At 43.2% G+C, this 25,282-nt stretch overlaps 1 protein-coding gene and 1 pseudogene across 2 annotated transcripts in view; one reads left to right on the top strand and one right to left on the bottom strand.

Annotated features, from left to right (window-relative positions):
* Positions 1–437: 437 nt before the first annotated feature.
* LOC110142596 (large ribosomal subunit protein eL39-like) lies at positions 438–593 on the top strand (annotated as a pseudogene).
* A 6,772-nt stretch (positions 594–7,365) lies between these two features.
* The window catches only part of UBE4B (ubiquitination factor E4B), a 123,528-nt gene continuing 105,611 nt past the window's right edge, over positions 7,366–25,282 (bottom strand). For both annotated transcript variants that reach the window (XM_020889043.2, XM_020889185.2), the window contains 6 exons: positions 23,566–23,710; positions 19,268–19,402; positions 15,943–16,134; positions 9,752–9,926; positions 9,042–9,188; positions 7,366–8,721 (listed from right to left, as the gene is read on the bottom strand). In XM_020889043.2, the coding sequence (XP_020744702.2) occupies positions 8,660–8,721; positions 9,042–9,188; positions 9,752–9,926; positions 15,943–16,134; positions 19,268–19,402; positions 23,566–23,710 (856 nt within the window). In that variant the 3' untranslated portion in view covers positions 7,366–8,659. The remainder of the gene's footprint in view (positions 8,722–9,041; positions 9,189–9,751; positions 9,927–15,942; positions 16,135–19,267; positions 19,403–23,565; positions 23,711–25,282) is intronic.

Genomic DNA, 25,282 nt, shown 5'->3' with positions numbered 1-25,282 from the left:
TGACATTGGAATTTCTCCCATTGAGAGATGTGGTCTGTATTTCCTCCCCATGAACCCAGGCAGGCCCGTGAAGGCAGCAGAAGTGACAGTGTGTGACTTCTGAGACTGCTAGGTCATAAAAGACCAATTTTTTATCTGGTCCTCTTGGGGTGTTAGCTCTTAGAATCTGGAATGTGAAGATAAAAGTGCCAGAGAGGCCACGTGTAGGTATTCCAGCCAACAGTCCCAGCTGTGTCCCAACCAACAGCCAGATGTGAACGAGAAGACTTTGCAATGACTCCAGGCTCAGCCACTATGAATGCAACGGCCTAAGAGACTCTGAGTGAGAACTGCTTTGCTGAGTCAGCACAGCCAGAACCATGATAGAGGATCATTAAATCATAGCCACTCTCTTCTCTTCTCTGTCATCCTATGTGCAGCTGAATTTGCTCCTCGCCATGTCTTCTCACATGACTTTCGGGATCAATTGATTCTTGGCCAAGAAACAAAGCCAGAATGGTCCCATTCCTTACTGGATTTGAGTGAAAACTGGTAATAACATCAGGTACAACTCGAAGAGAAGGCAATGAAGAAGAACCAAGCTGGGTCTGTAAGGAGGCTCACATATGACACAGTACAAGCGTATGTCATGTCAAGGTCACTTGCATCTAACTGCATCACCTTGAGAACAGCACTACTATCTCAAGGACTGGATGTGTTTTACCAGGAAAATAATTTTTCTCTTGGTGTCAGTGTTTCTGCACTAGTGCTTTGGCTTAGTAATAAATGTGTGAGAGTTTTGTTGGGAAAAAAATAACTATTTTAAGCCATTAAATCTATTTAGCATCAAGATTTAGGTCCTCAAAGTAGATGAGATTGTATAGTGGAAGTGACAAATAGATTCAAGGAATTAGATCTGATAGAGTACCTGAAGAACTATGGACGGAGGTTCATAACACTGTACAGGAGGCAATGATTAAAATAATCCCCCAAAAAAGAAATGCAAAAAGGCATTTTGCATGGTTCTCTGAGGAGGACTTACAACTCGCTGAGAAAAGAAGAGAAATGAAAGAAGAAAAGGAAAGATATACCCATCTGAATGCAGAGTTTCAAAGAATAGCAAGGAGAGATAAAGCCTTCCTCAGTGAGCAAAGCAAAGAAACAGAGGAAAACAATAGAATGGGAAAAACTAGAGATCTCTTCAAGAAAATTAGAGATGTCAAGGGAATATTTCATGCAAAGATGGTCCCAATAAAGGACAGAAACAGTATGGACCTAACAGAAGCAGAAGATATTCAGAAGAGGTGGCGAGAATACACAAAACTATACAAAAGATCTTCACAACCCAGATACCCACAATGGTGTGATCACTCACCTGGAGCCAGACATTCTGGAGTGCAAACAAGTGGGCCTTAGGAAGCACCACTACGAACAAAGCTAGTGGAGGTGATGGAATTCCAGCTGAGCTATTTCAAATCCTAAAAGATGATGCTGTGAAAGTGCTGCACTCAATATGCCAACAAATTTGGAAAACTCAGCAGTGGCCACAGGCCTGGAAAAGATCAGTTTTCATTCAAATCCCCAAGAAAGGCAATGCCAAAGAATGTTTAAACTACTACACGATTGTACTCATTTCACACACTAGCAAAGTAATGCTCAAAATTCTCCAATCTAGGCTTCATCAGCACGTGAAGAACATCAGAACTTTCAGATGTTCAAGCTGGATTTAGAAACAGCAGAGGCACCAGAGATCAAATTGCCAACATCCACTGGATCATAGAAAAAGCAAGAAAATTCCAGAAAAACATCTACTACTGCTTCATTGACTATGCTAAAGCCTTTGACCATGTGGATCACAACAAATTGTGGAAAATGCTTAAAGAGATGGGACTAACAGGACATCTTACCTGCGTCCTGAGAAATCTGTATGCAGGTCAAGAAGCAACAGTTAGAACTGGACATGGAACAATGGGCCGGTTCCAAATTGGGAAAGGAGTACATCAAGGCTGTTTATTGTCACACTGCTTATTTAACTTATATGTAGAGTATATCATGCAAAATGCCAGGCTGGATGAAGCACAAGCTAGAATCAAGACTGCAGGGAGAAATATCAATAAATTCAGATACGCAGATGACACCACCTTTATGGCAGAAAGTGAAGAGGAACTAAAGAGCCTCTAGATGAAGGTGAAAGAGGAAAGTGAAAAAGCTGGCTTAAAACTCAACATTTAAAAAACACAGATCATGGCATCTGATCACATCACTTCATGGCAAATAAATGAGGACACAATGGAAACAGTGACAGATTTTATTTTCTTGGGCTCAAAATGACTGCAGATGGTGACTGCAGCCATGAAATTAAAAGACACTTGCTACTTGGAAGAAATGACAAACCTAGTGTATGTTAGTTGCTCAGTCATGTCCGACTCTGTGACCCCATGGACTGTAGGTTGCCAGGCTCCTCTGTCCATGGAATCCTCCAGGCAAGAACACTGGAGTGGGTTGCCATTTCCTTCTCCAGAGGATCTTCCTGGTCTCCTGCATTTTAGGCTGGTTCTTTACTGTCTGAGTCACTAGGGAAGCCAGACAAACCTCGAGAGCATTTTAAAAAGCAGAGATATCACTTTGCTGACAAAGGTCCATCCAGTCAAAGCTATGGTTATTGCAGTCATCATGTATGGATGTGAGAGTTGGACCATAAAGAAGGCTGAGCACTGAAGAATTGGTGCTTTTGAATTGTGGTGTTGGAGAAGACTCTTGAGAGTCCCTTGGACTGCAAGATCAAACCAGTCAATTCTAAAGGAAATCAGTCCTAACTATTCATTGGAAGGACTGATGGTGAAGCTGAAGCTCCAATACTTTTGCCATCTGATATGAAGAGCCAACTCACTAGAAAAGACCCTAATGCTAGGAATGATTGAAGGCAGGAGGCAAATGGGATGACAGAAGACGAGATGGTTGGATGGCATCACCAACTCAATGGACATGCATTTGAGCAAGCTCCGGGAGATGTTGAAGGACAGGGAAGCCTGGCATGCTGCAGTCCATGGGGTTGTAAAGATTCAGACACAACTGAGCAACTGAACAACAATTCCAAGAGCCTTTAAGACATGAGGTGTCCAGTGTCAGCAGTACAGAAGAGAGGCTGGAGACACAAATTTAGGGGGTCAACAGTGAGTGAGTGGCTAGTATTGAAAGTTGTGAGATTGAAGTTATTTAACCACTTAAAATGCAGGTTGAGGACTTCCCTGGTGGTGCAGTTGTTGACACCACACTTTCATTGCAGGGGGCACAGGTTTGATCCTCAACTGGGGAACTGAAGTCTAGGTTGCAGCCCCAAAATAAATAAATTGATGAACTAAATTGTGGACTTTTCTTAATTAAAATTTACATTCTTTTAAAAATAAAATGAGGGGTGAGTCTAGAGTTGACCCCAAGGCCAAAGCCTCTTCTGGAATGCTCTGCTGCTTCTCCATATCTCCTTGGCCATTATGAACTTGGACCATTCTGAAATACAGCTGGACTTCTGTATATTTGGGTTCCACATACAGTTTCAACCAATCACGATTTGAAGAATCTAGAAAGTTCCAAAAGCAAAGTTTAAATTTGTACCATGCCATCAGCTATTTAGGGCTTCCCTCGTGGCTCAGATGATAAAGAATCTCATGTCTGCATGAGACCCAGGTTCCATCCCTGGGTTGATAAGATCCCCTGGAGAAGGGAATGGCTACCCACTCCAGTATTCTTGCCTGGAAAACCCCAAGGACAGAGGAGACTGATGGGCTACAGTCCATGGGGTCCCAAAGAGTTGGACACAACTGAATGACTAACACTATTAACTATTTACATTGTATTTACAACTATTTACATTACATTAGATATTGTAAGTAATTTACAAATGGTTTAAAGTACATGGGAAAATTATAAGCAAAAACTACATTTTATATAAGGAACTTGAGCATGTGCAGACTGCGGTATCTGTGGGGGTCCTGGAACCAAACCCCTAAAAATACTGATGGGCCACTGTACTACCACACAGGAGTGGTGAAGGGGTCAGACCCAGAAGCCCAGATGGCCTTGATTCACACCAGTTCCCTGTCTCTTTACACAACTGTTGGTGATTTAATGAGTTAATACATATGAGGGTGGCTTGTACACAGAACATGGTCATAAAATGCCCATTACTTATCAACCAAGGGTGGATTCCTTCAGCCCAATGCCAGCTGATCCAATCATCAAGTTCATACTATGGCTGTTGCCTTCAATAAAACATATACATGACCACACGTAAAATGGACAGCCCGTTAGAGTTTGATGTAGGATGCAGGGTACCCAAGGCCAGTGCTCTGTGACAACCTGGAGGGAGGTGGGAAGGGAGATAAGGATGTATACCTATGGCCAATTCATATTTATGTATGGCAAAAACAATCACAATACTGTAAAGGAATCTTCCTCCAATTAAAATGAAACCCCCCCTGAAACAAGCTTACCTATAGGGACTCCCCTTGTGGTTTGGTGGTTAAGAATTCATCTGCCGATGCAAGGGACATGGATTCGATCCAATCTGGGAAGATCCAATTTGCTGCAGAAAAACTAAGCCCCGTGCACCAAAGACTGAGCCTCCATGCTGCAATTACGGAAGCTTGCATAATCTAGAGCCCGTGCTCTGCAACAAGAGAAGCCACAGTAATGCGAAGCCCGCAAACCACAGTGAGAGAGTAGCTCTCACTCTCTACTAGAGAAACTCTAGCTAGTGTGGTAATAAGGACCCAGTGCAGCCAAAAATCAATGAATAAATAGGGCCTATTTATCTTTCTTTAGCACCTCAGTAACAACACGGTGAAGTGCATTTTACCAAACCGGGAGGTTACAAAATGTGAACAAAGTAATGTGCTTGGCTATTTTTTCCAAAAGATATTCTATCAACTCCTCCTTTTAGAAACCCACACGAGTGAGTCACAAAAGGAGTAAGAAGTTATTTTAATCATCTTTTTCTTTAGGATCATGTCTCTTCTGCTTATCTGATTCTCAAGTCTTCCTTCCTATTTGGCCCTCTTCCTTGTAAGACAAGACCTATTGATACTTTTAAAATATTTTGTAATTTAATATCTATAATGAACAGAATGAAGGCAATCCCGTTTCTATAAAATAGCAACCCTTAGACTAAAGACAGAAATCCCACACATCTTCCTTCTAGAGACAGTACAGGCAGGAGACATGCTGTATCCAATAGAAGCTCCTTGAAACCTCCAAATACTGAATTTTCAAAATAATGAATACATCTGAATGGGTAAAGCAGCATTGTATTACATTCATGGGGAGCAAGTGGGGCACACAAATAACATGACAGAACCTGGACCTCTCAGGAGTTTATCATCTGGATGGGGAGAAATCAGTACACATTCATGAGATGGAGAAACAAAACTGCCACAGAAGTCAATATGCATCATAATTGTACAGGCATAAGTGTATACAAACTTGGTGAAAAAAAATAAAACAGAATCGTCTGTATGGTGGGATTATGGGTGATTTTGGCTTTCTTTTATATATATTGTCTGAAATTGTTAATGTGAATGTATTTTTTGTAAAAAGTTGATTTGGTGCAAAAGTGGTAGAATAGTGGCTACAAGGACTTCCCTGGTGGTCCAGGGATTAAGACTTCATGCTTCCATTGCAGGGGGCATGGGTTCAATCCCTGGTCAGGGAACTAAGATCCTGCATGCTCCACATGGCACAGCCAAAATAAAAGAAGTGATGAACAACTTTAACAAACCAAAGCAAGATGAAACCTAACCCCAAAGTAAGGAAAACCTAGAAGGGGATGATTTATACTGCAAACCCCAGCAAAGCTTAAGAAATGTGAGCACTACTATTGAAGACGTTCTACTAATTGGCATACAAAAAGTTAACCCAGATTCTCAGTCCATTCTATTAATACAGATAGGTAAATAGCATTATGTATTTGAGGAAATCCTGAAACATAAAAGAGATTAAACAAAGGCCAAAGGGAAACTTCCATGGTGATGCAGTGGCTAAGACTGTACCCTCCCAATGCAGGAGGTCTGGGTTTGATCCCTGCTCAGGGAACTAGATCTCACATGCTGCAACTAAGATCTGGCACAGCCAAATAAATATTAAAAAACAAAACAAACAAAAAACAACAGAAAAACAAAGGTCAAAGGAACTTGGAAGAGAAACTACACAGTAATACAAAATTCCAAAAGCCACCACTAATATCATCAGAGGGATATGAGAAGCCATTTCACAAGATGGAATTGCTGTTGTAGTAAGGACAATTGTTGTTCAGTCACTCAGCTGTGTCCGAATCTTTGTGACCATGTGGATGACAGCACACCAGGCTTCCCTGTCCTTCACTAACTCCCAGTTTGCTCAAATTCATGTTCATTCAGTTGGTTATGACATCCAACCATCTCATCCTCTGTTGCTTCCTTCTCCTCCTGCCTTTAATCTTTCCCAATATTAGGGTCTTTTCTGATGAGTCGGCTCTTCACATCAGGTAGCTGAAGTACTGGAGCTTCAGCTTCAGCATCAGTCCTTCCAATGAATATTCCGGGTTGATTTCCTTTAGGATTGACTGGTTTGATCTCCATGTTGTCCAAGGAACTCTCATGAATCTTCTCCAGCACAATTCAAAAGCATCAATTCTTTGGTGTTCAGCCTTCTTTATGATCCAACTCTCACATCATACATGACTACTGGAAAAACTATACCTTTGATTATACAGACCTTTGTTGGCAAAGTGATGTCTCTGCTTTAAAATACACTGTCTAGGTTTGTCATAGCTTTCCAAGGATAGAAGAATAGGATAACATTAAAAGTGGTGGGGGTGGGGTGGGCAAGGACTTTGGAGCCAGGACACCTGCTCTTCTACTAACTGAACAGGTGACATTTGGCAAATGACCTAACCCCTTCACACCCCTCACTTTGATCTGCTGGAAAAAAACAAAGATGAGAGTATCATCTTAAAAGAATGAAACCATCAACGTACAGGTACACAGCAAATTTTGCAGAAACGCTTTCTCTTATTTCACAAGCTGTTAGGCAGTTTTATCAACTGTAGTGCCTAAGAATGTTCATGAGATGGTTAGCACACGAGTAAAAATTTTAAAGGTCAGTGAAAAGATATTTGCAATAGAGTAACCACTGAGAACCAAAGAGACTGAATATTGCAAAGTCAACCCACTCGAACAAGCAAACAGTGACACGAGAACCAACTGGAGCACCAAGACTGACACAGGAGAGGTTTCCTTTAAAAATAGCAACTGGCTCTGGTAAAGCTCGTGCACCACATGCGAACACATTTGGCTCTTGCTCTTCACCCACCCCTTTGTTTTCCACAAAAAGAAGAGACTCAAAGAAGATTCCTTCTGAATGTGTATCACCATTTATTGTAGTTTGCGTCAGGAATTGAACAGAGGACATTGTCTGTGGAGTGGCGGGGGGAGAAAAAGGAAAAGAAAGTATGTTTTTGTAGAATTCATTTTTTTCAAAACACTTTATGGTTTCAAAATCCTCTTTTACCCCAAAAGAAATTCAAGAATTCAAGTATGGTAAGTGGGGAGCAGTAATACAAAAAGTCTTTTATGTTTGTGTGTGTGTGTGTGTGTGTGTGTGTTACAAGCAGACATACTTCTACATTTCTCGCACCCTTTTTTGCTTTGGTAAGGCCAAGCCCCACAGGACACATCCATACAAACAATCCTGTGTTGAACTCAGAGACTCAAGGGTTGAGGAACTTATTTACCCTCATAGAATAACTGTAAAGATTTTAAAATGTCACAGAGCATTAAAAGAAAAACCCAACCCCCCAACACCCAAACCATGAGACATGAAATCCTGATACACTTAAATGCTTCTTTTGCTGCAGCTGTTCCTCAGATTCCTGATAGTGGGCCTACTACAAGGACCAGAGCAATAAGATACTCTTCATTTTGTTTAGAATAATTAAAAAAAAAAATTATGGGACATTTCAAAAGAAAAAAAAATAAAAACTAAAATTCAAATTCTGAAAATATCTTGCCTCTTTTATTAATCATGTCATCTAACACCAATTAAAAAAAACAAATACGTGAATATGATATAAAAATACGATCCCAGGATTAACACTTGTTGCAGGCACAGTTATCTCACAGAATATATGTTTGGAGGGCCAAGGAAAGGAGTTTATTTTTGTTTTTGCTTCACTTAAAAAAAAAATCCACAGCAGTGCAAGTAGGATCAGGAAGAGGGTAGGAGGGGGGAGATTCTTTAGCAGCAAAATGTCCAAGGTTCTCTAATCACAATCAAAATCAACGGATATTGGATTTGGGGGGGGGGCGGGGGAGATGAAAGGGATGCTGCCCAGACCCATTCGTCATCAATCACTAAAAGACTTCTGCTGCAAAAGCCCCAAATTGTGACATATGAAGGACGTGCTCTATTACACAAGCTATCATCAAATGTGTCCTTCAAGCTTTTGACCACGTTTGTCACTTAAATATATGTACAGGAATTGGGCTCCTCCTCTTGTTCACGTCCTTTCAGGTCTCCACTGTTTGGTCACTCTGGGTGGGCTTGTGGTGTATTTTGCCTCCAATGTTTGAACAGCATGTGCACCATCACTCTGGTTTGCCTCGCTGGCCCTGGCTGTTTCCAGCAGAAGGTGGGCAGGCAGGGTGGTTTAGTGATCACTGTTCTGCTTCTCTCTCATCCAGGCGTGAATCTGTTCTTTCAGTTCTGGCACTGAGAAAAGAAAAAGAAAATTAATGCCCTGGATGGGCTTTTCCTGAGAGATGATGCCTGCAGTTCAGTATAAAGAAAGGGCCATTTATATCCTCATGGAATTGAAGGCTGAGGAAGAGGACATGAACAGTAAAGACTGGAATTCTATAATGAAAAAGAGCGAAGAATGTTTTGTGTCTTTTCCATTACAAAGTGTCAGAAAGCATGGAGCGTCTGGACTTGTTAAGTTTCCCCCGTCGGGTTACTCTCTGCCCCAGGATGTTCGGCCCCGCTGCTCGGACAGGTGTGGACACTGCAGGTCGAGCTCTGCCCTCCCGTACCTGGTTCCAGCATGCTCTCCGTCAGCGTCTGTCGGTTGAAGGGGTCGGTGGGGGAGTTCAGCAAGTGCCGCAGGATGATGGAGCGGTCCATGATGGTGCCGGAGGGCAGTCGCACGGGGTCAGTCATCAGGGTGTCCATTAGAGGGTCTGCAGAGACAGAGCAAAGCAAACTCTAATCAAACAACAGCACACAATCCTGAAAAAGAATATAAAACAAAGTCCCTCCTGTCAGTGAAAAACAGAGCAGCAACCAAATGGCCCCGACCAGGCCACCAAGTTTAGAAGGAAATCGGCACTAGATAAAAGCACACACTTGGCCTTTTGCAGATGGGAAAGTACCCTTTTGTCAGCTACTAGGAGGAAAGATTAGAGAAAAAAAAGACAGTAAGACAGATACAGCAGCAAGCAGCGAAGGTGGCAGCTAGAATCAACCCTTCCTCTTAGTACTCCTCACAATTCTTGGAACATACAAATCCCTGCCTGCAAAGGCAAGGCTGACCTTAGAATTTTCAGGGCTGTTATCTGGTTTGAAATCAGGCAAAGGATTTTTTTCCCCTTGTCATTTATAATATGAACTAAAAGTAGGCAATGGTAATTTCAATTTCAGACCAAGAGTCTCAAAAAAGCAAGGAGAGCACAGAACATCTTCTAATGTTACAGGTTTCAGGTTAAATCAAAGAATTTGGTATAAGAAAAGTGGGTCCACTCACCTCTGAACTCATCTGGGGCGTCACTGTAGTCAATTTCTGCACGTGCATTCTTAGCCACAATCTCCTCTACTTTCTCGGCCAGAAGCTTGAACTTCTCTATCGCTATGGTGGATTTGATTCCCGCCTTCCGCATTTTTGAAATAACTTCTTCAAACAACTCTTTGCTGTAGGATCTCTGCAAATGAGGAAAGACAATGTGAGATGTAAATATAAATGGAAAAAAGCAACCTGCAGAAAATATCCAAAGTAAGCTCTGTTTTCTAAAAAAGCCCTAAAATTATAAGTATATATAAATACACTTTGACATGGCTATAAATACATAAAGACTGGGCTTTATGTACAAGGTCATTACTTCTGGAAGGGGCTTTAGGACTGAGGCAAATGAGAGGAATTTTTTAAAAATTTAATTACTTTTACAACAAACATGCATTTCTCTTAAAATTTTAATATTAAAAAGAAAAGGAAATCTAGTCTAGTTCAGTCTTCGTAAGGCACTCAGATGGTAAAGAATCCACCTGCAATGTGGGAGGCCTTGGTTTGATCCCTGGGCTGGCAAGATCCCCCGGAGGAAGGCATGGCAACCCACTCCAGTGCTCTTGCCTGGAGAATCCCCATGGACAGAGAAGCCTGGCGGGCTACAGTTCATGGGTCGCAAAGAGGTGGACATGACTGAAGGACTAACCACAGCACACAGAGACCCAACACCCTGCAAGAGGAGGTAGATAGTTCAGTTCTTTTCCCTAAAAGTAAACACGGTGAAAACAACCCAGAGTAAACAATCAACAGGAGCTTTCTCCCATTCTCTGATGCTTCTTTAAGATCTTTTACTTTAATGCTATTATATGTTAGAGGCTCTGCTGATGGGAGCAAACAGGGATTGTGCCTGTGAGAGTGGGAGGGATGACCTGCAGGGCAAGCCCCACCACAGATCCAGGCGACCCTGGACTTCAAACCTGGCTTCACCATCTACCCACTGTGTGGTTTTAGGCAAGGCTCTAACTCTCCTTAGCCCCAGTCTCCTTGGGTGTAAAATGCTGGTAGTAACACCTACCCTACAGGTGCCTAATTTATATTAATTACTGCCATTTCAAAAGAGCAAAGTATATCATATTTGGCATTTAGAAAAACACTGGCCACATGCCACTTTAGTGATACAAAGATAGTCAGGGAATGATTAAATCAGTGACCTGTGATTTCTAAACGAGGATTCACAAGAACATATATCTGTGGCATGAATTCATCTTAGTACTTCTGTTTTCTCAGAACACTGGATTGAAAGTCCTCAGTCTTCCTTCTATCCTTTTTTTAACTCCAGTTTCTAAATAAGTGCACATACTCACTTTCTCTCTCCACACACACCCAGTCCCTCATTCAATCCACATGGGAAAAAAGCAAAGGACGAAGTGTTTTTCTTTTTGTCTGGGCCTAGCAATAATAGTTATAGTTTTCTGAAACTAAATTACTACTTTAGTTCAAGAGATACTTTATTTGGTATCTACTTACTATGAGCCAGGTAAGCCACCATCCCCATCCCCTAGGGCTTCCTTGATAGCTCAGTTAGTAAAGAATCTGCCTGCAATACAGGAGACCCCAGGTTGATTTCTGGGTTGGGAAGATCCACTGGAGAAGGGAATAGCTACCCACTCCAGTATTCTGGCCTGGAGAATTCCATGGACTGTATAGTCCATGGGTTTGCAAAGGAGTCGGACACGACTGAGTGATTTTCACTTCAGAGGGAAATAAACGGCCAGAAGTTCACAGTCAGTTGCTGAAAGGGCAAAACGCACAGGGTGGCTGCTGCTGTCCACGCTACTGTGATGATTCACCTTGATTGCCTCAGTCCATTTGGTGTTCTTGAAAACATCGCCCACTCTATTTCTCGAAAGAAATTTTGCACTTTCCTGGCAGTACAGTGATTAAACACTCTGTGCTCCCAATGTAGGGGATATGGGTGCAATCCCTGGCCAGGGAACTATGATCCCACATGCTACGTGGCACCCCCCAAAAAAGATGATTGAGTTTTTAACTGACTGACTTGTGCCTGCTGCTGAGTCAACTTCTAAGATACAGCAGTGGATAAACATGATCAGAAACCAAAGGGCACTCATGATAAGGGGACATGGCATTCAGTGTCAAAGAGCAGCAGCATCAATTAATCAAACAAATATAGATTACTGAGCTGCTGCATCAAGTTCAGCGTGGATGGGGCTGGAGAGGAAGCAAAGATGTTATCCTTGACCTCAAGGATTGTAAAGAATGGCTACAAAATTGGACATAAAAACATCTGCAAATTATGTATCTGATGTTGGTCTAGTATCCAGAAAGTATGAAAGAACCCACACAGAATACATAAAGAACAAAATAGAAAGGATCCAATTTCAAAAATGGATAAAGGGGAATTTCCTGGTGGTCAAGTGTTTAGGACTCCATGCTTTCACTACTGAGGGCCTGGGTTCAATCCCTTGTCAGTGAACTAAGATCTCACAAGCCACTTGGTGCAGCTAAGGGGAAAAAAAGAAATGGATGAAGGACTTGAATATATAGCTCTCCAAAAAAGATATACAAGTGACCAGCAAGCACTTGTCATTAGGGAAATGCAAATCAAAACTACAGTGAAATACCACTTCACTCCCACTAGGGTGTCTATTAAAAACAAAACAAAACAAAACAAAAACACCAGAAAACAGCAAGTGCTGGTGAGGATGTGGAGAAATTAGAACTCTTGTACACTACTCGTGGGCTTGTGGGACTGTTAAACACAGAACTACCATGTGACTCAGAAATTCTACTCCTAAATATATCCTAAAGAATTGAAAATAGGTATTCACACAAATACTTTGTCTGAACTGCTTTGCGGCCCCATAACTGTAGCCCACCAGGTTCCTTTGTCCATAGAATTCTCCAGGCCAGAATACTGGAGTGGGTAGACATTTCCTTCTTCAGGGGATCTTCCCGACCCAGGGATCAAACCCTGGCCTCCCACATTGCAGGCAGATTCTTCACAGTCTGAGCCACCAGGAGACATGGGTTCAATCTCTGGGCCAGTAGGATCCCTTAGCCACAGGGCAACTGAGCCCCATGTGTCACAACTACCGAGCCTGAACTCTATAGCCCATGTCCTGCAACACGTGAAGCCCACCTGTCACTATGCTCCACAACAAGAGCAGCCACTGAAATGAGAAGCCTTGTGCATCGCAACTAGAGAGTAGCCCCTGCTCTCCACAATTAGAGAAAAGCCCGTGTGTGGCAATGAAGGCCCAGCAAAGCCAAAAATAAACGTTAAAAAAAAAAAAAAAAAAGGAACTAGGTACTGATGCATGTGTAACATAGATGAACCTTGAAAACATGCTACCTGAAAGAAGTCAGACACAAAAAGTTATATACATTGTATCATTCCATTTATACGAAATATCCAGAATAGACAAATAGACAAATATAAAAATAGGTAAAATAAAGACAGAAAGCAGTTTAGTGGTTGCTAGGATGAGACGGGATAGTGGCTGCTTAATGGATACAGGACTTCCTTATGGGAGTGATAGAATGTTCTGTAACTAGAGAGGGGATGGTTGTCCAACACTGTGAATGTAATAAATGCCACTGGACTGTACGCTTCAACATGGCTCATTTTGTGTTACGTGACTTTCACCTCAATTAAAAAAAAAAAGGTGCATGGGAGAAGTGAGGTTTCAGGTGGGCTCTTTACTATCATCATTTTTTCACGAAACGTGGTGTTAACAGACAGTGCTCCAGGAGCATCAGACTGCCATCCATCTGTCCGGAAAGCACAGGGAGATGCAGCCCTGGACACGGCTCCCAAGTCAGGCTACGACCTCTCTTCTCCTGGGCTCTCTGGGCTTTGGGCACAGCTGTCCTGCTGCCCACTCCGCTTCCTCCCACCCTGACCAGGGGCTCTCTGCTCAGACATGTAAAGCTCAGGGCTCCTTGTACTGGTGTCTCCTGTCCCCTGTGTCCTGGGCACCTGTCTTCCACCCACTCTCGTGCGTGGAAGGCTCTCTGCTTCTTCTCTTGCTCGGCCGCCACTTTCCTCTTCCTTTTGTCTCCCCAGGAAAATGAGACACACCCGACGGAACCAGAGCAAATCAACAGCATGGCCCCCAAGGAGATAACAACGTGCCACCACCTCCCTGGAGCCTTCCAGTCTCCCATCCTTCTGCCCCTCCCCGCCACCCAGACTCTCTTCTAAAACAATCCAGTTGGCAGGCCCCTCATCGGCTTACAGCCAACGTAAATGCAAAGTGTCCAAAAGTCGAGACAAACATCACACTGTACAACGCAGCAAAAAACCCACTTAAAAAGCGTTCTTCTCTCCATGGTGTCACCAGCACTTGTGTGCTTGCTTCACGGGTCTGGAAGAACAGGGCTACTGAGACATTCAAGCAGACCTGAGTGCCACCATAGGCCACCACCATAATCCACACGTGTTACCAGGGAGTATGGATGGTTTACTGGTCACCAAGGAAAGCAGTAGTAAGCACCCCTTTGGTTTTCACTGTCTCACTGGGTATGCTGTGTTCATCCACACTGCAAACTTTGAGTTACATTAACTTCTTGCGTTGTGGCGGCCACAGTAAAACCTACCAGGAGAAGAGGGAGCAGGCTAATGACCGTCTGGAGTCCCTGGAAGAGTCCCCGGGGACTTCTCACACCTGACCTCTGGCTGGGCTGAGAGGCCCCGTTCTAGTCGGCCTGCTGCCCATGGCAGATGCCCTGGGCTCACATGGTGAGCGTTTCCATTTCCTGTCCCTCCTAAGACTACTGTTTATCTTCCATTTCTCAATACATGCAGTATTATATAGTTGCAGACAGGAGAATAATTTTAGCATCTCCTCAAAATAACTGCAAACACCTAACCTGTTCTTTTACCACTACTTTTTTTGCGGAAAAACTGCTTTACACATATGTAGTTTTTTCCATTGCAGGCACTCTGTCAAGACCACATCTCCTGCTTACATCTCAAAGTACCTACTACGTATATGACGTATGTCTCAATAAAACTTACTGGAAAAAAAACAAAAAAGGACCTGCAATTTCCCTATTTTGACCTTGAGATGATATGTAAGTAAAAAACCTTCTGGAAGGGACTTCCTTGGTGGTCCACTGGTTATGATGCCGTGCTTACAATGCAGGGATGCAGGATCGATCCCTGGTGAGGGAACTAAGATCCCACATGCCATGCAGGGCAGCCAATAAATAAATAAATAAATAAATAAATAAATAAATAAATAAATAAATAAACAAACAAACAACAACAAACCTTCTGGAATTCCTAGTTACAGTTACCCTGAGAGGTAATTAATATCTGGAAAAACAATGTGAACAAAGATGGAGAGATGGAAACAAACATGGAACATCGGGGCATTTTAAGCGAAGAGCAGAGAAGTTGAGGACAGGGACTCAGGGCAGACACCGGGGAGGAGCCCTGTCTCTGCCCCACGCTAACCGTGTGCCTCTCTAACCTCTGTGCGCCTCCGAGGGTGCGAGGAATCCAAGGGAACCCATATCGCAGGATTTTGTGAGGGTCACAAGTGAAAACATGAAAGGTGGTTAAACCCTGACATGCGGTTAATAACCATTAGTTACTAAAGTGCTGAAGATGCTGCAGGACAGAGGAACGAGGAGGAAGAAGCCCTGTAGGAGATTCTGAAAAATTAAAAATCAAGGCTGGACTGGGGTTTCTGGGACTAAATTGGAAGCTGTGGAAATGAAAACCACAAAATGGATGTGATCACCAGGACCCAAGGAATAAGGGAGGGAAGGATGTAAAAGTAACAAAAAAGGTCTGAAACCTGGAACCACAGAATTAACAGCAGCACTGAAGCTGAAGAGACTCCCTGAGAAAACAGGGTTTCTTCTGAGCTTAACAGATTTGTCAACCAAGGCTCTTAACAAGATGGGTTACAAACTCAACTGGAAATGGATCTGAGAGCCAAATCCGCTCTTTACGTCCAAAGCACAATAACCGGTTCACCTCCATTTACACCAGACAAGTTTTCCTTGCCACTGTGGCTGTTATTTGTTTATATCCTAAAAACTTTCCAAGCTACATTTTGCAAAGTGTCCCCTTCCTTTATTTCCAGTGGGGAAAACCCAGAAACAGAGGGATGTGCATGGAGTCTGCCAGGACATCCACAGGGACGCAAACTCAAGTCGCCCACCTCCCAGGCACTGACCTGGTCGTCAGCGATGGCTTTCGCGAACCGGGCACAGTCCAGCTGCAAGTAAATATCGGTCAGTTGGTCCAACAGCTTCTTTGGTTCAAAGCCATATTTCTCGGGGTTTTCAACTTTCAGGTCACGGCACTTCGGGCCACAGAGTTGCTGAAGATTGAAGTTCAGCATCGCGGCCAATCGGGGTCCAAGTTCCTAGGGAATCACAGGATAATGGGACAAGTCAAGCTGTCAAGTCAAGTAAGGAGGACCAAACACTCTCCTTTCAGCGACTGCAGGGCCAGGAATTGGCAGGATAGACGTTCAAAGAATCCCTTACCTCTGCTACATCATATAAGCTGAAGAAGGACATTCCATTCAGCCTTCTCTTTACTCTCCATTTCTAATACAACAATTCTAATACTTAATAGAATGCTGCAGCCTGATGAAATATTTATAAATACCAAAAAAGCAACCTTTTCTTTAAATTCATGTTTTTAATTATAAAAACAACAATCACTTCGAATTTGCTGAGAAACAAGTCGCAAATATTTGAGTCTGCTCTTTCAGCCATCATTTTAGGTATTATTTTTTTATAAATTTCAAATGTTCCTGGCAGTTTAGACAATATGCACCATTCTCATTTATCAGATGCAAAGAACAGAGAAATATAAAAGAGAAGATAAAATCTGTCTTGAATGGTTTTAAATCAAGCCAGTGAAACAAAACAAATGAAACAGCTAGAAGATAAGTATGAAATAACATGTTATAACCCCACTAGATGATACAGTACTACTACAAGTGGGCATACTTTGCTTTAAGGAAACCTGAGAGGGGAAAATCTCACTTTGAGAGTATTAAACAGTGGCCATAAATATGAGTCTTGAAGGCTTCTCTTTAAGGAACAAGGTTTTCATTAAATTTAATGACTGGATCTATACAAAATCAACTTAAACTTGGCTTTTAAAGGATCTACTCTTGCACAAAGTAAAGTACTCCTGTGTTATTTTTTTTTTGATGAATATATATTCTTTAATCTATTCTTCTTCACTGAAGTATGATGGAATGTCATCCCTTGGGTTAAGATGAATATATCCATGTTGTTATTCTACAAACACTTTCATTTTGATTCACAATTTCCAAATATTTTATGTCTTGATAATACATCCGTAACTTTTACATTAAAAAAAAATTTAAGTTGGAGGATAATTGCTTTACAATGCTGTGTCAGTTTCTGCTGTATAACATGAGTCAGCTATACATATACATATATCCTCTCCCTCTTGCACCTCCCTCCCCCACCATATTCCTATATTTAATTGTTAAGAAACTGTGAAATAAAAGAGTGATTAAGAATAGAACATAACTGGTGATTTTTCTTTCTCAAGTGGGAGAGTTTTGTGTTGACCAGCCAAGACTAGCCAAGAAGGTGAAAACAGTACAGCAAAGGAAAGAAAGAGGATGGTAGGCAGAGCAAAGCCTGGGGGCAGAAGACCATGACCCGTGTGTGCAGACAGCTCAGATCAGTTAGTAGAGCTTGAAAAAATTAATTTTAATTGACATGAAAATATTAGGCTTAGCTTTCAATAATTTCCTTTAAAAATGAAGAATTTAGTTAAAAAAAAAGGCTTTATAATAATTTATTCTCAAAAGATATTTTTAAATATTTCTTTTTGTTTATCTATCTGTTTGGCTGTGTGGGGTCTTAGCTGTGGCATAAGGGATCTTCGATATTCATTGAGGAATGTGAACTCTTAGTTTGGGCATGGGGTATCCAGTTCCCTGACTGGTCCCTCTGCATTGTGAGCTTGGACTCTCAGCCACCGGACCACTGGGGAAGTCCCTCAAGTAATTTTTATAGTTTCTGACCCTCTAAACAATCACATGGCACTGCCATTGGAGCACCTGAACATAAAATACAACATGACTTAGAGCAGGGACTGGCAAAATCCGGGCTGTGAGACAAATCTGGCCTGATGCCTCAGCTGAGGCAGTCTCACTGGAACACAGTAACAGCAGAGTTAGTAGCTGAGACAGAGACTGTGGGGCCCACAACATATAAACTATTCACTGTCTGGCCTTTACAGAAAAAGTTTATAGAAACTCCATTTGCAAGGCTTTAAGGGAAGCAAGTGTCTGAAGTACCTTGTCTAAATGAGTTGCTGTATTCTTATGCTTTTAATGATGTACTGTTTGCTTCATGTTCTGTTGCTCCTGTGCTGAAATCTATTTATGAAAAGACATGAAATGGAAAGGGGACAGGGGAGGGGGCCCATCTCGTGAGCTGCACCCAGGCCAGGGTGTGGTGATAATCCTGAAGGTAAGAGTAAGCAGGGAGGGGACTTTCCTGAGGTCCAGTGGCTGAGGCTGTGTTTCCACTGCAGGGGGTTTGATCCCTGGGGAACTAAGATCCCACATGCTGTGCTGTGCATCCAAAAACTTCTTTTTAAGAGGGAAACTGGAGGAAATACATAGTAAAATTATATTCCACTATAACTGTGCTTCCATGTGAACAATGGACTACCAAATCTTAGGTCCCTTTCTTGCCTTCCTCACTACCCTTGTCGTGGCCACACTGTAATGCCTCTAAACTCCGTGTGTGTGTGTGTGTGTGTGTGTGTGTGTGTGTGTGTGTGTGTTGGGGGGGGTGGTCAAAGCAGAGCAGAGAAATGCATCTATGCCTCTCAGCTTTGACTTCAGAAACAGGATCCAGGCTGTAATGCCTCTAAACTCCGTGTGTGTGTGTGTGTGTGTGTGTGTGTGTGTGTGTGTGTGTGTTGCGGGGGTGGTCAAAGCAGAGCAAAGATTTTCATTTATGCCTCTCAGCTTTGACTTCAGAAACGGGATCCACGTCTCTTCAATCAAGTCAAAGCCAAACATTCTGTCTACCAGTGATCTATCATAAACCCTAATTAAGGCTCTCAATAACCTTTGACTTCTTAAATGTAACAAAGCTACACTTGAAGAGAACCAAAGATCTTACACACTGTCAATTATTTCTACTTAATAAACTCTAATTTCCAATTGATGTCACTTTATACTTTTCTTATAACTAAAACACAGGAATCAATAATGATAAAAATATGCCACAGCTTCAACATTAATAATCCAATGTGCTGTCTCAGCAGAAAGTGAACTAGAAGTGACTGCCTTCAGACTTCAGTGTATCAACAGAGTGCTGTGCATATCAATTAGCGTGACTGGGAACAAACTCAGTAACAGATTCTGATTGGTGACTGTGATGCTAAAACACCCAGAATTTCAATGACGACTATATTTAGTTCTAAGTTGACAGGCTCTGAATGTTGAATCCAACAGACAAAACAAATACCCCGAAGGTTCTACTCACGGGTCTCAGGAATGGCTTCTGGACCTGCTTGGTGAGAATATGGAACATGTCCACGGTCTCTGTCGCCAGGGCAAGATAGGAGCGTGAAACGCGCTCATCCTGAGCGAGCTGGGACTGGCGAGCCTGCTGCTGATCCTGGGGAACAGTGAACAGATGCCAGACACATCTCAGTACTAGTCATCAGCTCACCAAGCTCCAAGTGCAAGGGAAAAATACAGTCAGCTCATAACTAGGAAAGTGTGTAATACAGTCAACAGACTTGGGGGATCATAGAACCAGCTGTATGGCAAATGTTCCAGATTACTGAGGTTTATTCCTTTCGCCATCAGACATCCTTAGGACTTTGAAGAAGGTGGCCCTGGCACATGATTTAACGTACATGAGACTCAGTTTCCTCAATGACAAAAAGAAGTCGCTATGAACCTCTATGCAGGATGAAATAAGTGATGTTGTGCTTGATACACACTGGGACCTAATAAAGGACGTTCATTGTCCTTAATGACAACCTTTACTTAGTCATCATTATTTTGAAAACATGAGATCTGTTATGCTATGACACTGAAGTCTGTAGGTTTTGCCATGACACCAAGGGCCTAGAAATGGCTAAGCTTCTGAACCATGTCTTTCCACACCAGTCAGGCTGTCAACCTTTACAACTGTCAGCAAGCGTGCTTGCCTCAGGCTCCATCCTCCTCCTCCTCCTCTGACAGAGGCTGGAACATGAAATAACAAGGTGGATTTGACTCATGGGTAAAGTAAGATGGGGCAGAGAAGGCTCTGCAAGGAATAAAACGTAGAAATATCAGGATGGGTTTATATTCTTACAGTTGCTCAGAGGCCAGCTAACTTTGTGTTGGGGGAGGGAAAATAGCTGGAAGAGCTGATGGAGCCACACCAGTACATCCTGGGAAAGTGCCTGGAGGAGAACCTGCATCAGTGTTGCATGACCTGCCCACTGCCCTCTGGACAGGACAGAAAAGGTGAAGCACGGGGATTGGAAGAACAGCAAAGTGAGAACCACCTCAGTGTGTGTCAGAGTGTCTTGCTCATTTATCAACCATGGGCCAGGCCTCTGTTAGGGGATGGAGCACAGAATATGACCAAGAAGGCTCCCTATCTCATGGAGCTTAGATTCCAGTTAGAGAGACAAGCAATAAACAGACACCCACCCAAACAGATGCTTAATAAGTCTGATAATGATTTTCAAGAAAAATAAAGCAGGGTAGCAAGGAGGAAGAGTGTGCTGGGGTCAGGGTGCTACTCTGGAAAAGGTAGTCAGGGAAGGCCTCTCTGAGGAGGTGACATAAGAAGGTAGCTAAAGGAAGTGAGTCAGCAAAAATCCAGGATAAAAGCACTCCAGGTGGAGGGAACAGCAAGTGCAAAGACCCTGCCGGTGGGGGTAGAAGCAAGGAGGAGGGTGTAGCCCGGGAAGAGGAGTGAAGCAAGAAGGGTAGGGCCAATAGTGCATGCCCAGGGAGAATTCAGGAAGCCTGGAAGGGCTCTGAGCACAGCAGCAATGAGAAGTTGACAGAGGACTTCCCTGGTGGTCCACTGGTGGAGACTCTGCACTTACAATCCAGGAGGCACAGGTTTGATTCCTGGTCAGGGAACTAAGATTTACACATGCCACAAGGCACGGCTGAAGGAAAAAAAAAAATGAAGCCAACTGAGATTTTAACAGCATCCTTCTGGAGTGGACATCAGCAACGGTGAAGGCTGGAAGACCACAAGGGAGTCTTCTCCAGGTAAGAGACCGTAGTGGTCCAGAGGTGGAGGAAAGAGGTCAGACAATGAATATATTTTGAGATAGAGCCTAGGGGCATTTGCTGAGACAGCGAGAGAAATCAAGGAACACTCCACAGGTGCTGAGCCAGAGCACTGAGTAGAATGCAGTCCTCATTTCCTGAGGCAGGGCAGAGGAGATCTGGAAAACAACTTCTGGACACAAGTGGAGATCCCATTAGAACCCCGGGCAGAGGCAAGTCAATAGCTGGCTACGTGAGCCTGAATCAACTTACATAAGCCTGAATCAAGAGTGAGCCAAGCTTGGGAGGCACATTTTGGAATCTTTAGAATACAGACAGTTAAAGCCTTGGAATAGATGAGATAGGCCTGCAGCCGTTTTCAACTGGGGGCATCGGGTACTGAGTGGGAGTATTTCCGGTTGCCTGGTAACTGGAAGTAGGAGGACAGCTCACTGGCATTAAATGGGCATGAATTGGAGATGCCCTGCAGCATCTGGGACAGTCTCTCCTGACAAAGAGTTACTCTTATGTCAAAACTCCAACCAGCACCCTTACCAAGGAACACACGACCTAGGGAAAGTCGTGTGTGAAAAGAGAAGAGGTCTGAGCACTGGGGAGGAGCAAGCAGGGAGACGGGAGGGAGGAAGTGATTTCAAAGCCAAGTAGAACTGATTTCTGAAATAGCATTTGTCAGGGATTATTTATGCCCTTTTCCCATCCATTAACACAGAAAAAAATCAATAGTATGTGCTCAGTTGCCTCATAAACAAAAGCTCTTATGATAAGCACTGGCCCTGGACAAGACAATGTGCTGCAGAGCCACATCCCAACATCAAAAGCATAAGCTGGTCCAGCACTGGCATCATGAGTGACATCAAGCGGGCATCACAGGAGCAGACAGAAAGGTGAGACTTTGCAGCTCCCCTAATGGGAAGCCAACTATGAGGAAGTATTTGGACAAGACCTCCTTCAAAGGATGGGTAAGAGTTTAATACCTAACAGCGGAAAGTACAGCATTTTGGACAGGAGAGTCTCAAGGCAAATAAAACCACAGGAGCTGCACGTCCTGAACACGTTCTCCAGGCTGGTCCTGAACTCAGTCCTCGCCATCCACCATCTCTCCTCAGTTTTCCTCAAGGCAGGAACTACCTCTGACTTACAGGCCAGGAAACAGAGATGATGAACTCAATGAGTGGCAGTACCAGTTCTCAAACCCAGGTCTGCTGGATTCCAAAGCTAAGGCTCTTTCAACTAGAGCTCATCAGTCTCCCTGACACGTTCTGCAAGGGCTGGGGGACCGGGCCAGATTGGAGTCGAAGGCCTGGTAGCTTCGGAGGATGTCTTAGAGCCCCCTGGGGCTGTGGAGGCTCAGGCACAGGGCTGACTGCAGCCTGTGTGAAATAGAGAGCAGAGAAGGAGGGTTTTGGTGGCCCTGGAGCAAAACAGTTTAAGGTGTGTTTAAAAATGAACATGAGAGTGATGAGAAGGACAAAGTGTATCTAGAGGGTGGAAAAAGACGACAACCACTGCATTATCTCACGAATACAATTAGAGGGGCTTGAGGAGCATGTTGGTATGGACTCCAGACAAATCCAGAAATCATGGGCTCTGGGTGAAGCCCCCCAAAAGGGTGAAGTCTATTGTAGAAGCAATTGGCTACAGTAAGGTGTAGAATTCTTATCAAAGCTGTGAGAATACTTAGAATGAAACCTTCCTCAATGTGCTTCAAAACTCGGCGTTTGAGGACAGAGGAGCATGGTGGACTACAGTCACAGGGACATAAAGACTTGGAAAAGACAGAGCAACTAAACAACCACCACAAGATAGTTTTGACTCTACGACTTTAGAACCTCAGTAATTTTCATTTTGAGAATGCTACTTCCAGTCAAGAAAAAGTAGCCCTCCCCACTTTCTGGAAAGCAGTTCTGATTTTGAATCTAACAAGACCAGGAGCAGAACTAGCCAATAAATGAGGCAACCAATAGCTGTCAAGGGCCCAGTAACTGACCAGGGAACCACCTAAACGACTGCAATAAATGTCAGGAGACGGCAGTAGGCGGCCGCCGGCACAGCAAGCATTTCTCATGGAACCTGGCAAGACAAGCCTCTTTTCTATTTATAACTGAAAATAAAAAAGTAAGATCTATTGAAAGGAAAAACACTCTATCAGAGTCCTTCAGGGTTGTTCACACAGTTGTCCACAGAAGATCAAATCAAATTCTTGTCTAGCAGACAGAATTCTAGAGATTTATTCCCTAGTTACTTTCCTAAATATTCATCAATATATTCAAACAATAAAAGCTTTTCTCCCTAAAAAACCCTTTACAGTTAAAAGACAAACGAAGGTTCTAGGACATATTCTGAAAGATTTCTCGGCTCATTGTTTGGCTTTAAGTCATGTCTTAAGGTCTCTCCCACTCAAAACCCACACTCGAATTTCCCAAAAGCCCACAGGAGGGAGATAACAAGTGCTGGCCAATCAGTCACATCTAAGCCTTCAGATCGGAGGAGGCAGCCCTCTTCGTGGCTGGGTCACCTGCACCGAGTCCTCACCCGGGGCAGCTGGTCCCACTGTTCTTTGTTCTTCATCTCTTCCTGCACTTCGTGGATCCGCTTCAGAGACTCCAGACTCTCATCGAGTAAGAACGTTGTGTCATTTATCAGCATGTTTATATAGCGGACAAACTGCTTCCCAGAACTAAAAAGCAATTACACAGGACACAGTCACACGTTTACTGGCAGCGAATCTGGTGGCAGGTCCCAGAGAAAAATGGCCTCCACCCAAGTGCTACCAACCTCACCCCACAGAGCCACCAGCCTCGACACAACTCGATGCTGGGACCCCCGCATCTCCTCTTAGATTGTGTGCTTCTTTTATATTAACTGTGATAAGCTCATTCCAGTGATGTGCTGGAGCCACCTGGCAAGGTTCCTCAGAGTCATTGCTAATAACATTCTAGAATTCTGTGAGCAAATTCCCTTGGCAGCTTCAACTCTGGCATCAGTAGAAGTACTTACACCCTGGAAAACCAGCAAGTGCTGACTTCCAGCAACCCCAGCTCCAGAGAGTGGGTTACCAGCATTTCCCTGGCTCATTCCCTAAATAATTTTAAGTAGAGAAAACACTCCTCCAGACTAGAAAAAATATGCTTAAGCTCACCAAGATATAAGGAAAGCACAAATACCCCCATATAAGAGATAAGAGAACTAATGATACAGTTAATCTTTTTCATAAAGAAAGACACACTGAAGAAAAACTGGAAGCTGGAATACAGTTAATGTAAGACATTAATGGTCTGTATAGAAAGAGAAGCTTCCAATCTTCCCAACTGTCCTGTAAATCCTATTATAATGGACAGACTACCTGGTGAGCTGAGATGGCTTGGTCCACCTATTAGATTCTGGACCTGTCAAGTTAGGAGAGAAAAGAGGAACTACTCTTCAGGATCTATTGCTGGGAAATCAGTGGGCAGTGTGGTCTTGCCTTGGGAAGACAAGTACCTGTTTAACAAAGGCAGAGGCCTGGGTATCAGGAGACGGGAAATTCAGAATGAACACTCCTAATCAGCACCATGCAGATCGAGCTGTAGGCATGCCTGGTCTCCTAAGCTCATTAACCTCACTGCAAGCTTTTGTTGGCATGTACTTCTGACAACAAGAGCAGTTCATGGAAAAAGAACTAACCGAAAGGGTTTACTTTGTGGGAAGCTATCAAAGAAATGGCTACTCCACTGGCCATACTTCCACTGTTGAATGGTAATTCAGTTAACAACTGACAGCTCCGCTTGATCAAGGATTGAATACGGGTTGCAAATATCAGAGTAGATGGGATAAAATTGCTACTCCACTGGCCATACTTCCACTGTTGAATGGTAATTCAGTTAACAACTGACAGCTCCGCTTGATCAAGGATTGAATACGGGTTGCAAATATCAGAGTAGATGGGATAAAATTTCTTAAGTTTAATTCAAGAGATCAACATTTTCATCTACTTTTCTTTTTAAAGCACCTTTATTTTAAAATTTTCTTTTTAATTGGAGGATAATTGCTTTACAATGTGTGTTGGTTTCTGCCATACAGCAACATACATCAGTCACAGGTATACATATGTCCCCTTCCTCTTGAACCCCCCCTCCCACCTACCACTCATCCCCCTCCCCAACAAGGTTGTCACAGAGCACCAGATTTGAGCTCCCTGCATCAAAGATTTGAGCTTGCTGCATCATATAGCAAATTCCCACTGCCTATCTATTTCACATGTGGTAGTGTA

Source organism: Odocoileus virginianus, chromosome 11 (assembly GCF_023699985.2).
Source record: "Odocoileus virginianus isolate 20LAN1187 ecotype Illinois chromosome 11, Ovbor_1.2, whole genome shotgun sequence".
Classification (NCBI taxonomy): domain Eukaryota; kingdom Metazoa; phylum Chordata; class Mammalia; order Artiodactyla; family Cervidae; genus Odocoileus; species Odocoileus virginianus.
This window is presented reverse-complemented; position numbering and strand designations above follow the sequence as displayed.